The sequence below is a fragment of the Triticum aestivum genome, chromosome 4A (assembly GCF_018294505.1).
Source record: "Triticum aestivum cultivar Chinese Spring chromosome 4A, IWGSC CS RefSeq v2.1, whole genome shotgun sequence".
Classification (NCBI taxonomy): domain Eukaryota; kingdom Viridiplantae; phylum Streptophyta; class Magnoliopsida; order Poales; family Poaceae; genus Triticum; species Triticum aestivum.
In genome coordinates this window covers 695,931,559-695,944,962 of record NC_057803.1, presented here as the reverse complement: position 1 = coordinate 695,944,962, position 13,404 = coordinate 695,931,559, and the positions used below count along the sequence as shown (strand labels likewise).

Genomic DNA, 13,404 nt, shown 5'->3' with positions numbered 1-13,404 from the left:
CCCTAGTTGCCCGCAGCCATCGCCAAAGCAAGATTATCTGTAAAACAATTGGGCCGATCGACCTGTAGAGGTTTCTTATTTAAAGAGGCCCTCTATTAGTTGCAAGTGATTGGGTGCTTAATTAGATCGCTGTTACTCGAAACCTGATGCTTGAATCCAGGCCATCCCCTCCCAGTATTCAGCACAACACAAATCCTTGTCAGTTTTCTCACAACCATTATCAACTTGCATTCTGACAAACAAACTAGCAATCGCACCAACAATGGCACATCTTCCTATCGGCCGGCTGGAGATCCAACTGCGCCGGCGAGGGAGCCGCAGCCGCAACCGTGCGGTCGCGAATGCCAGCGGGCACGACGGGGTAGATCAGAACAGGTTACAAACACAAACACTCCGAGAGTTAGATCATGTAAATTTTGGAGCTGATGACAGCAAAATCGTGTGTGTTCGTCGGGTGGATGAAGAATCAGTCACAAGCCAGCGAAACACCAAACCAAACAGTTGCAGCAGTATAATCAGTCACTATAACCAGTACAGTTTCATGTTGTTCTTGCAGGCAGGTAAAATTCAGGCAACTAAATTCAGGTGACAAATCCTCCCGCAGCTTAATTCACTTAACCAAACGCTTGCATTGCAGTATCATCATTCAACACACCAGTATACTAGCAGCATCATGTTCTTGCGGGTAGGCAGGTAGGTAGAATTCAGGTAACCAGACGATGATGATATTACAGAGCCAAATTTGGTTCCGGTTCCTAGATTAGCAGCAGAGGCCAGGCCAGGCCAGGCCAGCCATCCAGGAGAGAAGAAAGGCCTACCCGGCGAGGGGGTTGGCGTGGACGGTGACGCGGTTGAGCCTGATCTCGGCGAGGGGGCGGTCGGCGGGGCCGGTGGGGGTCTTCTCCATGAGGTCGAGCACGTCGAAGCCGTGGATGACCTTGGCGAACACGGTGTAGTGGCCGTTGAGGTGGGGCTGCTTGGCGTAGGTGATGAAGAACTGGCTGCCGTTGGTGTTGGGCCCGGAGTTGGCCATGGACAGGGTGCCCCGGGCGCCGTGCTTGAGCGCCTCCCGGAACTCGTCCGCGAACTTGCCGCCCCAGATCGAGGCGCCGCCCTTGCCGGTGCCCGTCGGGTCGCCGCCCTGCACCATGAACCCCTTGATGTTGCGGTGGAAGACGGTGCCGTCGTAGTAGCCGCTCGCGCACAGGGCTAAAAAGTTCTCCGCCGTCCGCGGCACCTGGTCGCAGAAAACCTCCACCTTGATGTCCCCCAGGTTCGTGTGCAGCGTCACCGACTGCGGGTTTGGGGGTGGGGGGAGAGAGGGAGGGGAAACGAAATTAGAGCTTCGGTCGGAACGCTGGGGTAGGGGGAAGAGGACGAGAGGGGACGAGGTGGGTGGGATCTGGGGCTTTCTTGCTTACCATGGCGTCGCGACGGAGCGGATGGGGCGGCGGGACGAATCGGCGGCGAAGAGGAGTCTGGAAGCGGAGAGGAGTGGGGGGGGGGGAAGGCGGTCTGCGGGTCTGGGTCTCGTGGGTTTGGGCTGCTGGGCCGCCCACGCTTTATGGGTCGCGTATTTGGATTGGCGGTATCAAATTACTTTGGTTGTATCAAATTCGACAAGATATTTTCGTTACCTCAAATAAAGTCGAGAATGTAGTTCCTTTCCTGGGAACAGAATTCGAATATTCCCTCAAAATTCGAACAAACAAGATTAGACTTTGCTTATTCTTCTTCTTCTTCTTCTTCTTGTTTGAGTTGGAATTGCTGCCTTTTGTATAGTTATTAAGTCATGATACACTCCAAGGTAACACCGAGTAACGAAAATCTGGAACCAGGCCTTGCAGCTTTTATTCAAGAAATCACACCGTACTTACTGTACCACACAAAAAAAAGATTGTATAAGCCGAACAAAATGACTGAATAGAAGCAAGTATCAGAATAAAAATTGTTCCCTCCGTTTCAAAATAATTGAAGCTCTAGTTTTGTCCTAGGTCAAACTTTATTAATTTTGATCAAGTTTATACAACAATATATAAACATCTGCAACACCCAATTTGCACCATTAAATTGCCTGCGAAATATATTTTCATATTACATACATACTCTACATTTAGATATTAGCCCATTTTTTCCTAGACTGGGTCAAACTTTTTAAAGTTTGACTTGGCAATCCTAGAACTTCAATTATTTTGAAATAGAGGGAGTAGGTTACTACAGTGTAAAAAAAAGGATTAGGTTACTGCAGCCTACACGATTTTCAGTGAATTTCATCACTGAGCTTTCCTGTTGGGAACATTAGTCTACAAGAAACAAAACTGAAAAATCATACTGCCTAGTGAACAAATAAATACTCCCTCTATAAACTAATATAAGAGCATTTATATCACAAAGTAGTGTTCTAAACACTCTTATACTCTCTCCGTCTTAAAATAAGTGTCTCGACTTTTTACTAACTTTAGTATAAAGTTATACTAAACTTGACACTTATTTTGGGACAAAGGGAGTATTAGTTTACGGAGGGAGTACTTTTGATGACACAACGCAATGCGGTGCCCCGAAAATGCCGTCACAAACTGGATACTTTACAGATGACAAGAACCTTAATTCCTCAACACTAACTTATGTTACCAAAGAACAAAATTGCAAAAGGAGGAAGAACCTGAATTCCAAACTGGATACTTTACAGATGACAAGAACGGCAGAAACCGAATTCCTCGACACTAACTTATGTTACCAAAGAACAAAATTGCCAAAAAAGAAGATAACAGGATTGAACGGGTGAATGAACACAAGATTTGACCCACGCCTACCATGAGACGGACAATTTACCGCCTGTGACACCTACGGGGAAGCAGATGAGAATCGACACAATTACAACCTTCCAAAGAGCTGCCGCGCTTGGATTCAACGGGAACAGGGAGGACATGACGGATATGAACAAGATCCCTGTTCTTAGTTCCACCACCAAAGACATGACTGTTTCCACCAACTGTCAGTTTCAAACCTCCCCCAATGGTAGATGCCAAGACGGAATCACTCTGATCGGAACAGGTCAGGTTAAGGCATTTTTTTCCCTGTGTGCTCCTGCGTTTTCCTCGAAGCACCTGGCGAAGCAGTTATTTCTTGACACCCTACAGGCCCGAAAGGAGTTCTCTAGGCGTTTCAGCGGTTTGATTTGTGGCTAGCTGTGACCCTCCTGAGCCTTTCCACCACCACAGGAATATCCCGCTCCCTCAACGTTGTGAAACAGCACCTAAACCACCCAGGCTCAATGCAATGGCAAGATGAACCTGGGGTGACATTGACCTTCGCCTCCTCCAACAGCCTGTCCCAAAGCCTGCGCTCTCCTTTCTCGCTGTAAGACCGGATGAACTTGCTCATGTCTGCCCAGCAGTAGAACCCTCCGCTGCTCTTGAAGCACTCGATGCCCACCTGCTTCAAAGCATCAACGAGCAGATTGTACGCCTTGCGCAGCCTCTCTCTGTTAACTTTCAGGTAATTTGAAATAAACTTCTGGTCCGAAAGCATGGCAACAAGAAGGCGCTGGGTCGGGGTCGACACAGATGAGAATCTGGCAATCTTGGCGGCTGCCTCCACAATGCTTTCGTTATACGAATATATGACTCCGACTCGAAACCCTGCAAGAGATAGGTCTTTTGAGAGCCCGTAGATTATGTGAACCCTGCCTCTGTCAAAGTCTTCTAGCTCGTTCACAACCTCTGCCACACTGACAAATTCACCACTTCCAAATGTTGAGCCAGCAAATACTTCATCAGAAATCAAGTGGATGTTCTTCTCAGTAGCAAAGTCTAGAAGATCATGCAGTGTTTGCTTGGGAACAAAGCTTCCTGTAGGGTTGGAAGGATTAGATATGAGAACCCCACGAACCCTTACTCCTCGCTTCTTTGCCTGGTTATAGGCTATTTCTAGAGCAGTGATACTGATGTTAAAGTTGTCGGTGCTACGGCAAGGAACGGGTATCAACTCAATACCAGTTCGCCATTTTATGTCCCTGTCCCACCTGCGAAAATGAAATCACAAATTCAGGACTTCACTCTGAACACCAAACCATATGGTTATAAACACACCTGAGAGCGAGGAAGATAGACATACCCAGGGTAGTATGGTGACGGAACAAGAAATGCATTTCCTGGATCAGCAATACAGAAGCTCAGTATTTCCATTGCAGGCGTCGCACCAGATGTTATCACCATTTGAGATGGATCAAAGGATACTGACTCATGCATTATTTGCCTCATAAATCCAGCAAGAGCCTGAAAATGAAATCAAACAGTTTATATTGGAAAACTAACCCATGAGGAAAAACAAAAAGGTTAGCCATGGAAACTAGTTTGATTATCTGGTGGCAGATTCAAACTATACTAATAAAGACTTGGAGCTTTTTGTACCAACTTAATGACCATCTAGCTAATATAGGACAAGCAGCGACATATTAATGTGGAAAACAGAGTGGCGTCTCAGCATAATTTCTGCATGACGTGTGCCCTAGGGGGCTCATCATTAAATTTATTTTCTGATATATCAGCACGACAGCACCTTTTAAAGTACGCTATCGTTCCGGTATTAATCCTGAAAATAACCACCAGAAATGAGGTAAAGGGGCAAGTTTCATAGAAGCATGACAATGCAGAATGGCTAGGTTAGATTCCTTGACTGATTTGGATGGAAAGCATCCACTAAAAGGCTATAACAAAAGACAGAAAAATAAGCAAAACAAAAAGCAGCTCCAATCTAAAATAGGAGTGGTGCGCTGTTTTAGCAGCATATCATCCAGATTAATCACCAAGGTCTGATCTATCTAGAAGTATGCCTTCAGTTCAGATTCACACAGTTGACAGCAGCTAAAAAGACACAGGATCATGGAAATGAAAATCTTGAAAATCAATTGTTGTTTCAGGAATGAGCTGATCAAAATGACAATGCCTCGGAAGTCAACAGTTGACAGACGGCATCATTGCAGCAACAAAACTAAAATTGACAACCAAGAACAAACAGACGTGAGATAGTGACTCTTTGGCACATATCAGTTTGATGCAGATAACATGTATATGGCCACAAAAATTCAAAAGAGGAAAGGAAGCAAATTACGCAACATCACGTCAACAATCGTACCTCACTCCAGGCTTAACCACACAATATTCTAGAGGAATTGCTACGATTATTTGTAGGTTCAATAATTGACTGGACACTGTTGTTCGATTGAGCTGATCCAAAACTGTGGCTAACCGCCTAGGCCCACGCTACCAAATCAGAGCAGTGGTACTACTAATGCCAAAGATAGCATAGCTGAAAGACAAAAACTAAAGATACGAAATATATTTATCAATGTGACGCAGACTAATTATCATATTGTTCAATTGACGCACAAATAAGTTAATTCTCAAGTGTATTTATCAAACTAATTATCATACAGCTCCATGGACACAAACAAGTTGGAACGAACGACTGCAGATTGTAGAAAACTTGATGCGAATCAAAGAGAAGTGAATTATTAAACTGGCTTTTTCTGTCGATGGAATCAGGAAAAGTAAGATTCCGGCAGCACTTAATTTTGACATTGCCGGAGTTAACAGAATTGGATATCTTTTTATGGATGGGATGGAAGGAATGAGAATGAGAATGAGAATCAGGGGCCGGTTCTGTTAGGCTTACCATCTTCAAGGCAAGTATCCCGTCGTATGGCTGGTACGTGGCGAGCCCGCTGATGGTGAGGTCCCTCTCCTCGTCGCCTCCGCCCGGCGTCATCGCCGGCCCCGCGTGCTCCTCCATCCATTCCCTCACCAAATCCAGGGACAGCTGCACAATCATCAGCAGGCGCCAACTACGTCAATCAATCTATCTGTGGGTACTGATTTGGAGAACGGAACAGGAATGGTTTCCAGAACAGAAGAGGAGAGGAATGGGGGGAGGGAAGGAGAGGCGCTGACGTGGTTCTCGGCGAGGCCGAGCTGGATGACGCCGGAGGGGTTGGAGGCCGGGTGGTAGGGGTCGTCGGCGCAGCGGCGGAGGCCGGCGTAGTAGAGGGAGTCGTCGTCCCCCGCGCGGACGACGGCGCCGCGGGCGGAGAGGGCCGGGAGCGCGCGCGGGGAGAGGAGGCCCCGCGAGAGGGAGCGGTGGATCGGCGAGAGCGGGCCCGCCGCGGCCGCGGGTGAGGCGGAGGAGGGGGCGGCCGGCGTGGGGGAGCCCGGCGGCGGGCGGTTGCGCTTGATGTAGAGCTGGAGGAAGTAGAAGAGCGCGCAGGGGATGAGGGAGCCGAGGACGAGCCCCCCGCGGCCCTGCACCACCCCCTGCAGCGGCACCACGATGCGCATCCCCCCGTCCGCCCTCCGCTGCTGCCGGCCGCCGCCCTCCCTGTCGCCCCCGACGCCGCGCGGTGATCTCGGGTTGTGGGGCTTCTTGTCGGCGCGGTCGCCCTTCCTGCTCATGGACGGCCCGCGCGGCGCCCGCGGTGGCGCCGCGTCGTCGTCCTCGTCCTCGCCGTCGACGCCGCCCTGCTGCCGGGCATGCGTGTGGCGCGCGGGATTGGGTTGGGTTGGCGCGGGCGGGGGATTCTGGGGTTTGGGAGGGAGGGAGGAGGGGGCAGCTGGGTGGGGTGGGGTGGGGTGGGGGTGGGTGGCCGAGGAGGAGAGGAGGAGGGGGCGCCGGGTTTGGCGTCTTGCCGGTTCAGACGAGACGGCGGCGGCGGTAATTCCGTTGGCCAGGCCAAGGACAGCTCGTGCCTCTCGGCGGAGGCTCAGATGCGGCCGAGAGGGGCGAACTGCAAAAGTTACGGCGTGCTCCGGACTCCTCCGTCACCCGTTTTCCATGTGAGAACGAGAATAGATACAATCTTGCTTTTCCATTTCGTGACAAACAATCTCCCCTTTTCACTTCCTCCTTGGCCTTCAACCACCAACCATAACCGGACAATCTATAACATACAAAATATACTCCCTCCATTTCAAAATAGATGACTCAACCTTGTACTAAATTAGTACAAAGTTGGGTCATCTATTTTGGAACGGAGGGAGTATATATTTAACACGGTACAATTGAAACCGCTCGCGTACACAAACATACTGTTGGGGAACGTTGCAGAAAATAAAAATTTTCCTACGGTTTCACCAAGATCCATCTATGAGTTCATCTAAGCAACGAGTCATGGGAGAGAGATTGCATCTACATACCACTTGTAGATCGCATGCGGAAGCGTTTAAGAGAACGGTGATGATGGAGTCGTACTCGCCGTGATTCAACTCACCGATGATCAAGTGCTGAACGGACAGCACCTCCGCGTTCAACACACGTACGGAGCGGATGACGTCTCCTCCTTCTTGATCCAGCAAGGGGGAAGGAGAGGTTGAGGAAGAAGGCTCCAGCAGCAGCACGACGGCGTGATGATGATGGAGAGGCGGTACTCCGACAGGGCTTCGCCAAGCACTCAACGGAGGAGGAGAGGTGTTGGGGAGGGGAGGGGCTGCGCCTTGGATCAGGTGATCAGCCCTCCCCTCGCCCCTCTATTTATAGGGGAAGGGGGAAGGGGGCCGGCCCCCTCTAGATGAGATCTAGAGGGGGGGCGCCCAGCCCTCCAGAGGCTGGTTCCCTGCCCCTTTGCGGCCCATGAGGCCCTCCGAGAGGGGTGGACCCCCGGAACCCCTCCGGTGGCCCCGGTACAATACCGATATGCCTCCGAAACTTTCCAGTGTCCATATGACAACTTCCCATATATAAATCTTCACCTCCGGACCATTCCGGAACTCGTCGTGACGTCCGGGATCTCATCCGGGACTCCGAACAACATTCGGTAATCACATACAAGTCTTCCTAATAACCCTAGCATCACCGAACCTTAAGTGTGTAGACCCTACGGGTTCGGGAGACACGCAGACATGACCGAGACGGCTCTCCGGTCAATAACCAACAGCGGGATCTGGATACCCATGTTGGCTCCCACATGCTCCTCGATGATATCATCGGATGAACCACGATGTCGAGGATTCAATCAACCCCGTATGCAATTCCCTTTGTCAATCGGTACGTTACATGCCCGAGACTCGATCGTCGGTATCCCAATACCTCGTTCAGTCTCGTTACCGGCAAGTCACTTTACTCGTACCGTAATGCATGATCCCGTGACCAAACACTTGGTCACTTTGAGCTCATTATTATGATGCATTACCGAGTGGGCCCAGAGATACCTCTCCGTCATACAGAGTGACAAATCCCAGTCTCGATCCGTGTCAACCCAACAGACACTCTCGGAGATACCTGTAGTGCACCTTTATAGTCACCCAGTTACGTTGTGACGTTTGGTACACCCAAAGCTCTCCTACGGTATCCGGGAGTTACACGATCTCATGGTCTAAGGAAGAGATACTTGACATTGTAAAAGCTCTACCAAAATGAACTACACGATCTTGTGCTATGCTTAGGAATGGGTCTTGTCCATCACATCATTCTCCTAATGATGTGATCCCATTGTCAACGACATCTAATGTCCATAGTCAGGAAACCATGACTATCTGTTGACCAACGAGCTAGTCAACTAGAGGCTTACTAGGGACGTATTGTGGTCTATGTATTCACACGTGTATTACGATTTCCGGATAATACCATTATAGCATGAATAAAAGACAATTATCATGAACAAGGAAATATAATAATAATGCTTTTATTATTACCTCTAGGGCATATTTCCAACAGTCTCCCACTTGCACTAGAGTCAATAATCTAGTTACATTGTGATGAATCGAACACCCATAGAGTTCTGGTGTTGATCATGTTTTGCTCGCGAGAGAGATTTAGTCAACGGATCTGCGACATTCAGATCCGTATGTACTTTGCAAATATCTATGTCTCCATCTTGAACATTTTTACGGATGGAGTTGAAGCGACGCTTGATGTGCTTGGTCTTTTTGTGAAACCTGGGCTCCTTGGCAAGGGCAATAGCTCCAGTGTTGTCACAGAAGAGTTTGATCGGCCCCGACGCATTGGGTATGACTCCTAGGTCGGTGATGAACTCCTTCACCCAAATTGCTTCATGCGCTGCCTCCGAGGCTGCCATGTACTCCGCTTCACATGTAGATCCCGCCACGACACTCTGCTTGCAGCTGCACCAGCTTACTGCTCCACCATTCAACATATACACGTATCCGATTTGTGACTTAGAGTCATCCAGATCTGTGTCGAAGCTAGCATCGACGTAACCCTTTACGACGAGCTCTTCGTCACCTCCATAAACGAGAAACATGTCCTTTGTCATTTTCAGGTACTTCAGGATATTCTTGACCGCTGTCCAGTGTTCCTTGCCGGGATTACTTTGGTACCTACCTACCAAACTTACGGCAAGGTTTACATCAGGTCTGGTACACAGCATGGCATACATAATTGTCACACCCTAGCTAGTCATGCATTAGAGTGTTGCATCATGTTTACTCTTTCATCAGAAACTTGAAATGGGGATGACAGAACCCCCAGTCCCCTCTGAAACCAACTAGGGTTTACTAAAATAATTTTCAATGAACCTGAAATGCCCTTCTAAAATGCCCATCATTTTTGTCTTGGTTCAGAACCTCTGCCAAAAGTGGTGCACATTTTCCTAGGCCATCTTAGGGTTTTTGAATTAATTCATAAATATTTGAATTTGGGCATTTAAAATTATATAAAATATTTAAATGCTCAAATACCTCCAAACTAAAATGTTTCATGTTGGAAATAATCCAACTATGGACCAGGAGTGATTTGGTGATTTTTGAAGTTGCCTAGGTATTTTATTAAATTCAACAAAGTTGCAGACATATTAAATAAAAACAGAAACAGAAAAAAAGGGGGAAAGCTTACCTGGCGCCTGCCCCCGGCCCACCTGCCGGCCCAGCCCAGCACCGCTCCAGCGAGCTGCTTGCCGGCCAGGCAGGCAGGCAGGTGCCCGACGGCGACCGCGGCGTGCGCCACGCACCTGCTCGCCGCCTCGCCGCTCCCCTCGCCAGGTGACGTCGTGGATCGGCCTCCCTCTCTCCCCCGAACCCCCCAGACACCCCCTCTCCTCTCCAGCTCCTCCCCCTCGCACGCCCCAGCCATGGCCGACGCCATCGCCGCCACCCCCTCGCCGTAGCCACGCCCTCCGACCACCCCACGCCGTCTCACCGTGTCCAGGAGCTCCGCCGCTGTCCACTTCATCGAGCAGCCGAGCCCCGAGCGCTCGCAACGCCCGAGACCACCGCACCGACCTCGCCCGAGCTCACCGTCGCCGGAGATCCCCTTCAACGCCGTCGTCGCTCCGGTCCATCTCCGGCCGCACCAAGGACTCCGTCGCACTCACTGTGAGCTTAGCCATCTTCCCCTCCCTTCCGTTCTTGCTCCCGAGCCGTGTAGCAACCTCCCGGAGCTCAACCGCACCCACCGCCGTGGAGCTCGTCGCCGACGTGCTCCCGGTCATCCTCCAGCCACAAGATGGTGTCCATCTTACTCACCAAGTCCCGCAGCACCTAGCTAGCTACTCCACGAGCCTCACCGAACCCTCTAGCGTCAAGTTCGTCTTCGGCCGAACCCCGGTGGCCGCCAAGGTCGTCGCCGGCGCCAACTCCGGCCACCCCGACCCCAACGGACTCCGCCAAGAGCTGCGGTTTGTCCTCAGCTCCACTCCGGTGATCTCCGCGGCCCATTTGGTGGCCGGAATAGCCAAAACCACTCCCGCCGCCGCGTCGGGCTCGCCGGCGGCTAAACGCCGGTGCAGCCGACTCGGGTTTGACCACGGGTGGGCCCTGGTTGACTCCCCTGAGTCAATGACAGGTGGGGCCCAGCCCTGTTAATTAAACAGGATTAGTTTTAATTAAATTTTAATTAAAATAATCACCCTGACATGCGGGACCCACTGTCAGGTTTGACCTGGACCAGTTCCGTTGACCTGCTGACGTCACACTGACGTCAGGCTGACGCAGTAATTGATTTTCTGGATTTAATTTAAATCAGGAAATTCCAGAATATAATTTAAACTTCAAAAATTCATAACTTTTATTCTGTAACTCCAAATTGGACAAATTATATATGAAAAATGATCAGAAAAATCCAATCTATCCATCTGTACTATTTTCATGCATGATCAAACAAGTTAAATTGATGTTTTAAGCAGAACAAGGAAAAGCACTTTAAAAGGCCATATTTGAATTTGAAATTTGAATCCTTGATTCAAATTTGTTCAAACCCTTCTGGTTTTAGTTGCATTAGCCCAATACACTCATTTTGCCATGTCTCATGCATGCATCATATTGTTGCATACTGTTTCGTAATGTTTGTGAATCGGTGCTCTCTGCGGCAGGTTCTGTCCCCGAAGAGTACGGTGATTACCCTAACGAAGAACCGTATCAGTGCATCGAACCATCAGGCAAGCAACCAACCATTTGATCATATCGATACAATCCCATGTTCTCGCTCCTGCTCTCTTTTACTGCATTAAGACAACACGTTTCAAACTGCTGTGTGCTACGGTAGTTGAACCCTTTTCCTCTGCATGACCTGTCATTGCCACAGTAACTAGATGAAACCCACTAGCATGTGTAGGAGTTGTTTGAGCCATATGTATGTGTTGTTCCTACCTTGCCATGCCTGCTATGCTTAGAGTCGTGTCAGGTCTGGTTCATCTGGGTGATGGGCTAGAGTGAAATGTTTATGTCGGTAATGAGAGTGGTGTGGTGAACACGATTTGGTAAAGGTATCGATGAGAGGCCATGTAGGAGTACATGGTGGGTTGTTTCATTGAAGCCGACCTTAAGCACTGAGATTTGTATGTGTGATTTAAGAATCAGCTACTACCATGCATTGGGCCCGAAACCAATGGACCCTCTCGGCTTCTTATTCACCCTAGTTCTCCGTCCAGGAGTTGCAAGTAGTTTCTGGTGTTTGTAGCCTACTGGAGGACGTGGACAGCGCTGACCGTAGGGGTGGGCTGTGATGCGGTAGGTACGTGGCACGGTGTACCGAATACCCCTTAGGTATCTCGGGAACCCTGTTCACATCGTTCGGGGCCGTATGGGAAACCTCGGCCGGACTCCCTGCGGATGGAACCTGGATAGGCGATAAACCTGGACTGGAGGCTTAGGTGATTAGGTAGGTCGTGGCCGACACCCACGTTGGGCTTCGGCTTGAAGGTTGCCGAGTACATGTCGTGTAAACGATGGTAAGTGGTGAGAGCGTGTATGAAGAAGTACACCCCTGCAGGGTTAACATGATCTATTCGAATAGCCGCGTCCGCGGTAAAGGACTACTTGGTTGCTTATACAGTTCATAGACAAGTAAATGGAAACTGTTAAAAGCCTCAAGATAAGTGTGAGTGCCGAGGATGGCTCTTCCGTAGGAAGACGGAGGCGGATCCTCGGTAGTGTATTGAATTGGTGAGTAGTGGACTCGTGTGCGCAAAACCATTTCAAGTTGGAGTCTCGTAGGATAGTCTAGCCAAGAGTCAAAGCTGGCTTGCTGCAATAACTCCACCAACCCTTCTTGATACTAAGCATGTATGTAGGATCTGATGTAAGTCTTGCTGAGTACCTTTGTACTCATGTTGCTATAATTTACATTTTTACAGAAGACGCTGCAACCCCTTCTGATGGGTTCTATGTAGACGTTGACATCAACGAGTAGGCTGAAAGACCCAGGTGGTGACCCTGAGCTTGTGAAGGACCTTGTAGTATAGCTAGGCTTCCCAAGCCTCTTTTATTTTACTAGTTGTCTGTACTCAGACAAGTTACTTCCGCTGCTGGTTTGTATGACTGTATGACTTGTATGTTGGGTCGTGAGACCCGTACCTTTGTGTATGTTATGTATGGCTCTCTGAGCCTTAAATAAAGTACTTGTGTCATAGAGTCATGTTGTGATGCTTCGTTGTATTTGCACATATCGAGCATACTGTGTGTATGATTGAAATGCTTGGTATGTGTGGGATCTGACTATCTAGTTATTTATCTTTAGTAGCCTCTCTTACCGGGAAATGTCTCCTAGTGTTACCGCTGAGCCATGGTAGCTTGCTACTGCTCTGGAACACTTAGGCTGGCCGGCATGTGTCCTTCTTCGTTCCTGTGTCTGTCCCTTCGGGGAAATGTCACGCTTTGAGTACCGGAGTCCTGTTAGCCCGCTACAGCCCGGTTTACCGGAGTCCTGCTAGCCCAGTGCTACAGCCCGGACCCACTTGCTGATGACCGACACGTTCGAAGCTGGGTCATGGATGCCTGTCCCTGTAAGTCTGTGCCACTTTGGGTTTACGACTAGTCATGTCAGCCCGGGCTCTTTATCATATGGATGCTAGCGACACTATCATATACGTGAGCCAAAATGCGCAAACGGTCCCGGGCAAAGGTAAGACGACACCCGTGGGGATACCGTGCGTGAGGCCGCAAAGTGATATGAGGTGTT

At 49.5% G+C, this 13,404-nt stretch overlaps 2 protein-coding genes across 2 annotated transcripts; both read right to left on the bottom strand.

The window, feature by feature from the left end:
* Positions 1–580: 580 nt before the first annotated feature.
* LOC123088204 (peptidyl-prolyl cis-trans isomerase CYP18-1) lies at positions 581–1,559 on the bottom strand. Its single transcript, XM_044510397.1, has 2 exons — positions 1,422–1,559; positions 581–1,294 (listed from the first exon to the last, which is right to left on the bottom strand). The coding sequence occupies exons 1-2, from the start codon at positions 1,422–1,424 to the stop codon at positions 815–817; spliced, it is 483 nt and encodes a 160-aa protein (XP_044366332.1). The 5' UTR covers positions 1,425–1,559; the 3' UTR covers positions 581–814.
* A 1,025-nt stretch (positions 1,560–2,584) lies between these two features.
* LOC543470 (probable aminotransferase ACS12) lies at positions 2,585–6,776 on the bottom strand. The gene is made up of 4 exons (XM_044510396.1): positions 5,952–6,776; positions 5,677–5,820; positions 4,117–4,277; positions 2,585–4,024 (listed from the first exon to the last, which is right to left on the bottom strand). The coding sequence occupies exons 1-4, from the start codon at positions 6,447–6,449 to the stop codon at positions 3,166–3,168; spliced, it is 1,662 nt and encodes a 553-aa protein (XP_044366331.1). The 5' UTR covers positions 6,450–6,776; the 3' UTR covers positions 2,585–3,165.
* Between the last annotated feature and the right edge of the window lie 6,628 nt (positions 6,777–13,404).

Coding starts and splice junctions, on each gene's coding strand:
- LOC543470 (XM_044510396.1), bottom strand. CDS start 6,449: ATGAGCAGGAAGGGCGACCGCGCCGACAAGAAGCCCCACAACCCGAGA. Junction 5,821..5,951: donor TCGGCCTCGCCGAGAACCAC/GTCAGCGCCTCT, acceptor ATGATTGTGCAG/CTGTCCCTGGATTTGGTGAG. Junction 4,278..5,676: donor GGATACTTGCCTTGAAGATG/GTAAGCCTAACA, acceptor TTTCATTTTCAG/GCTCTTGCTGGATTTATGAG.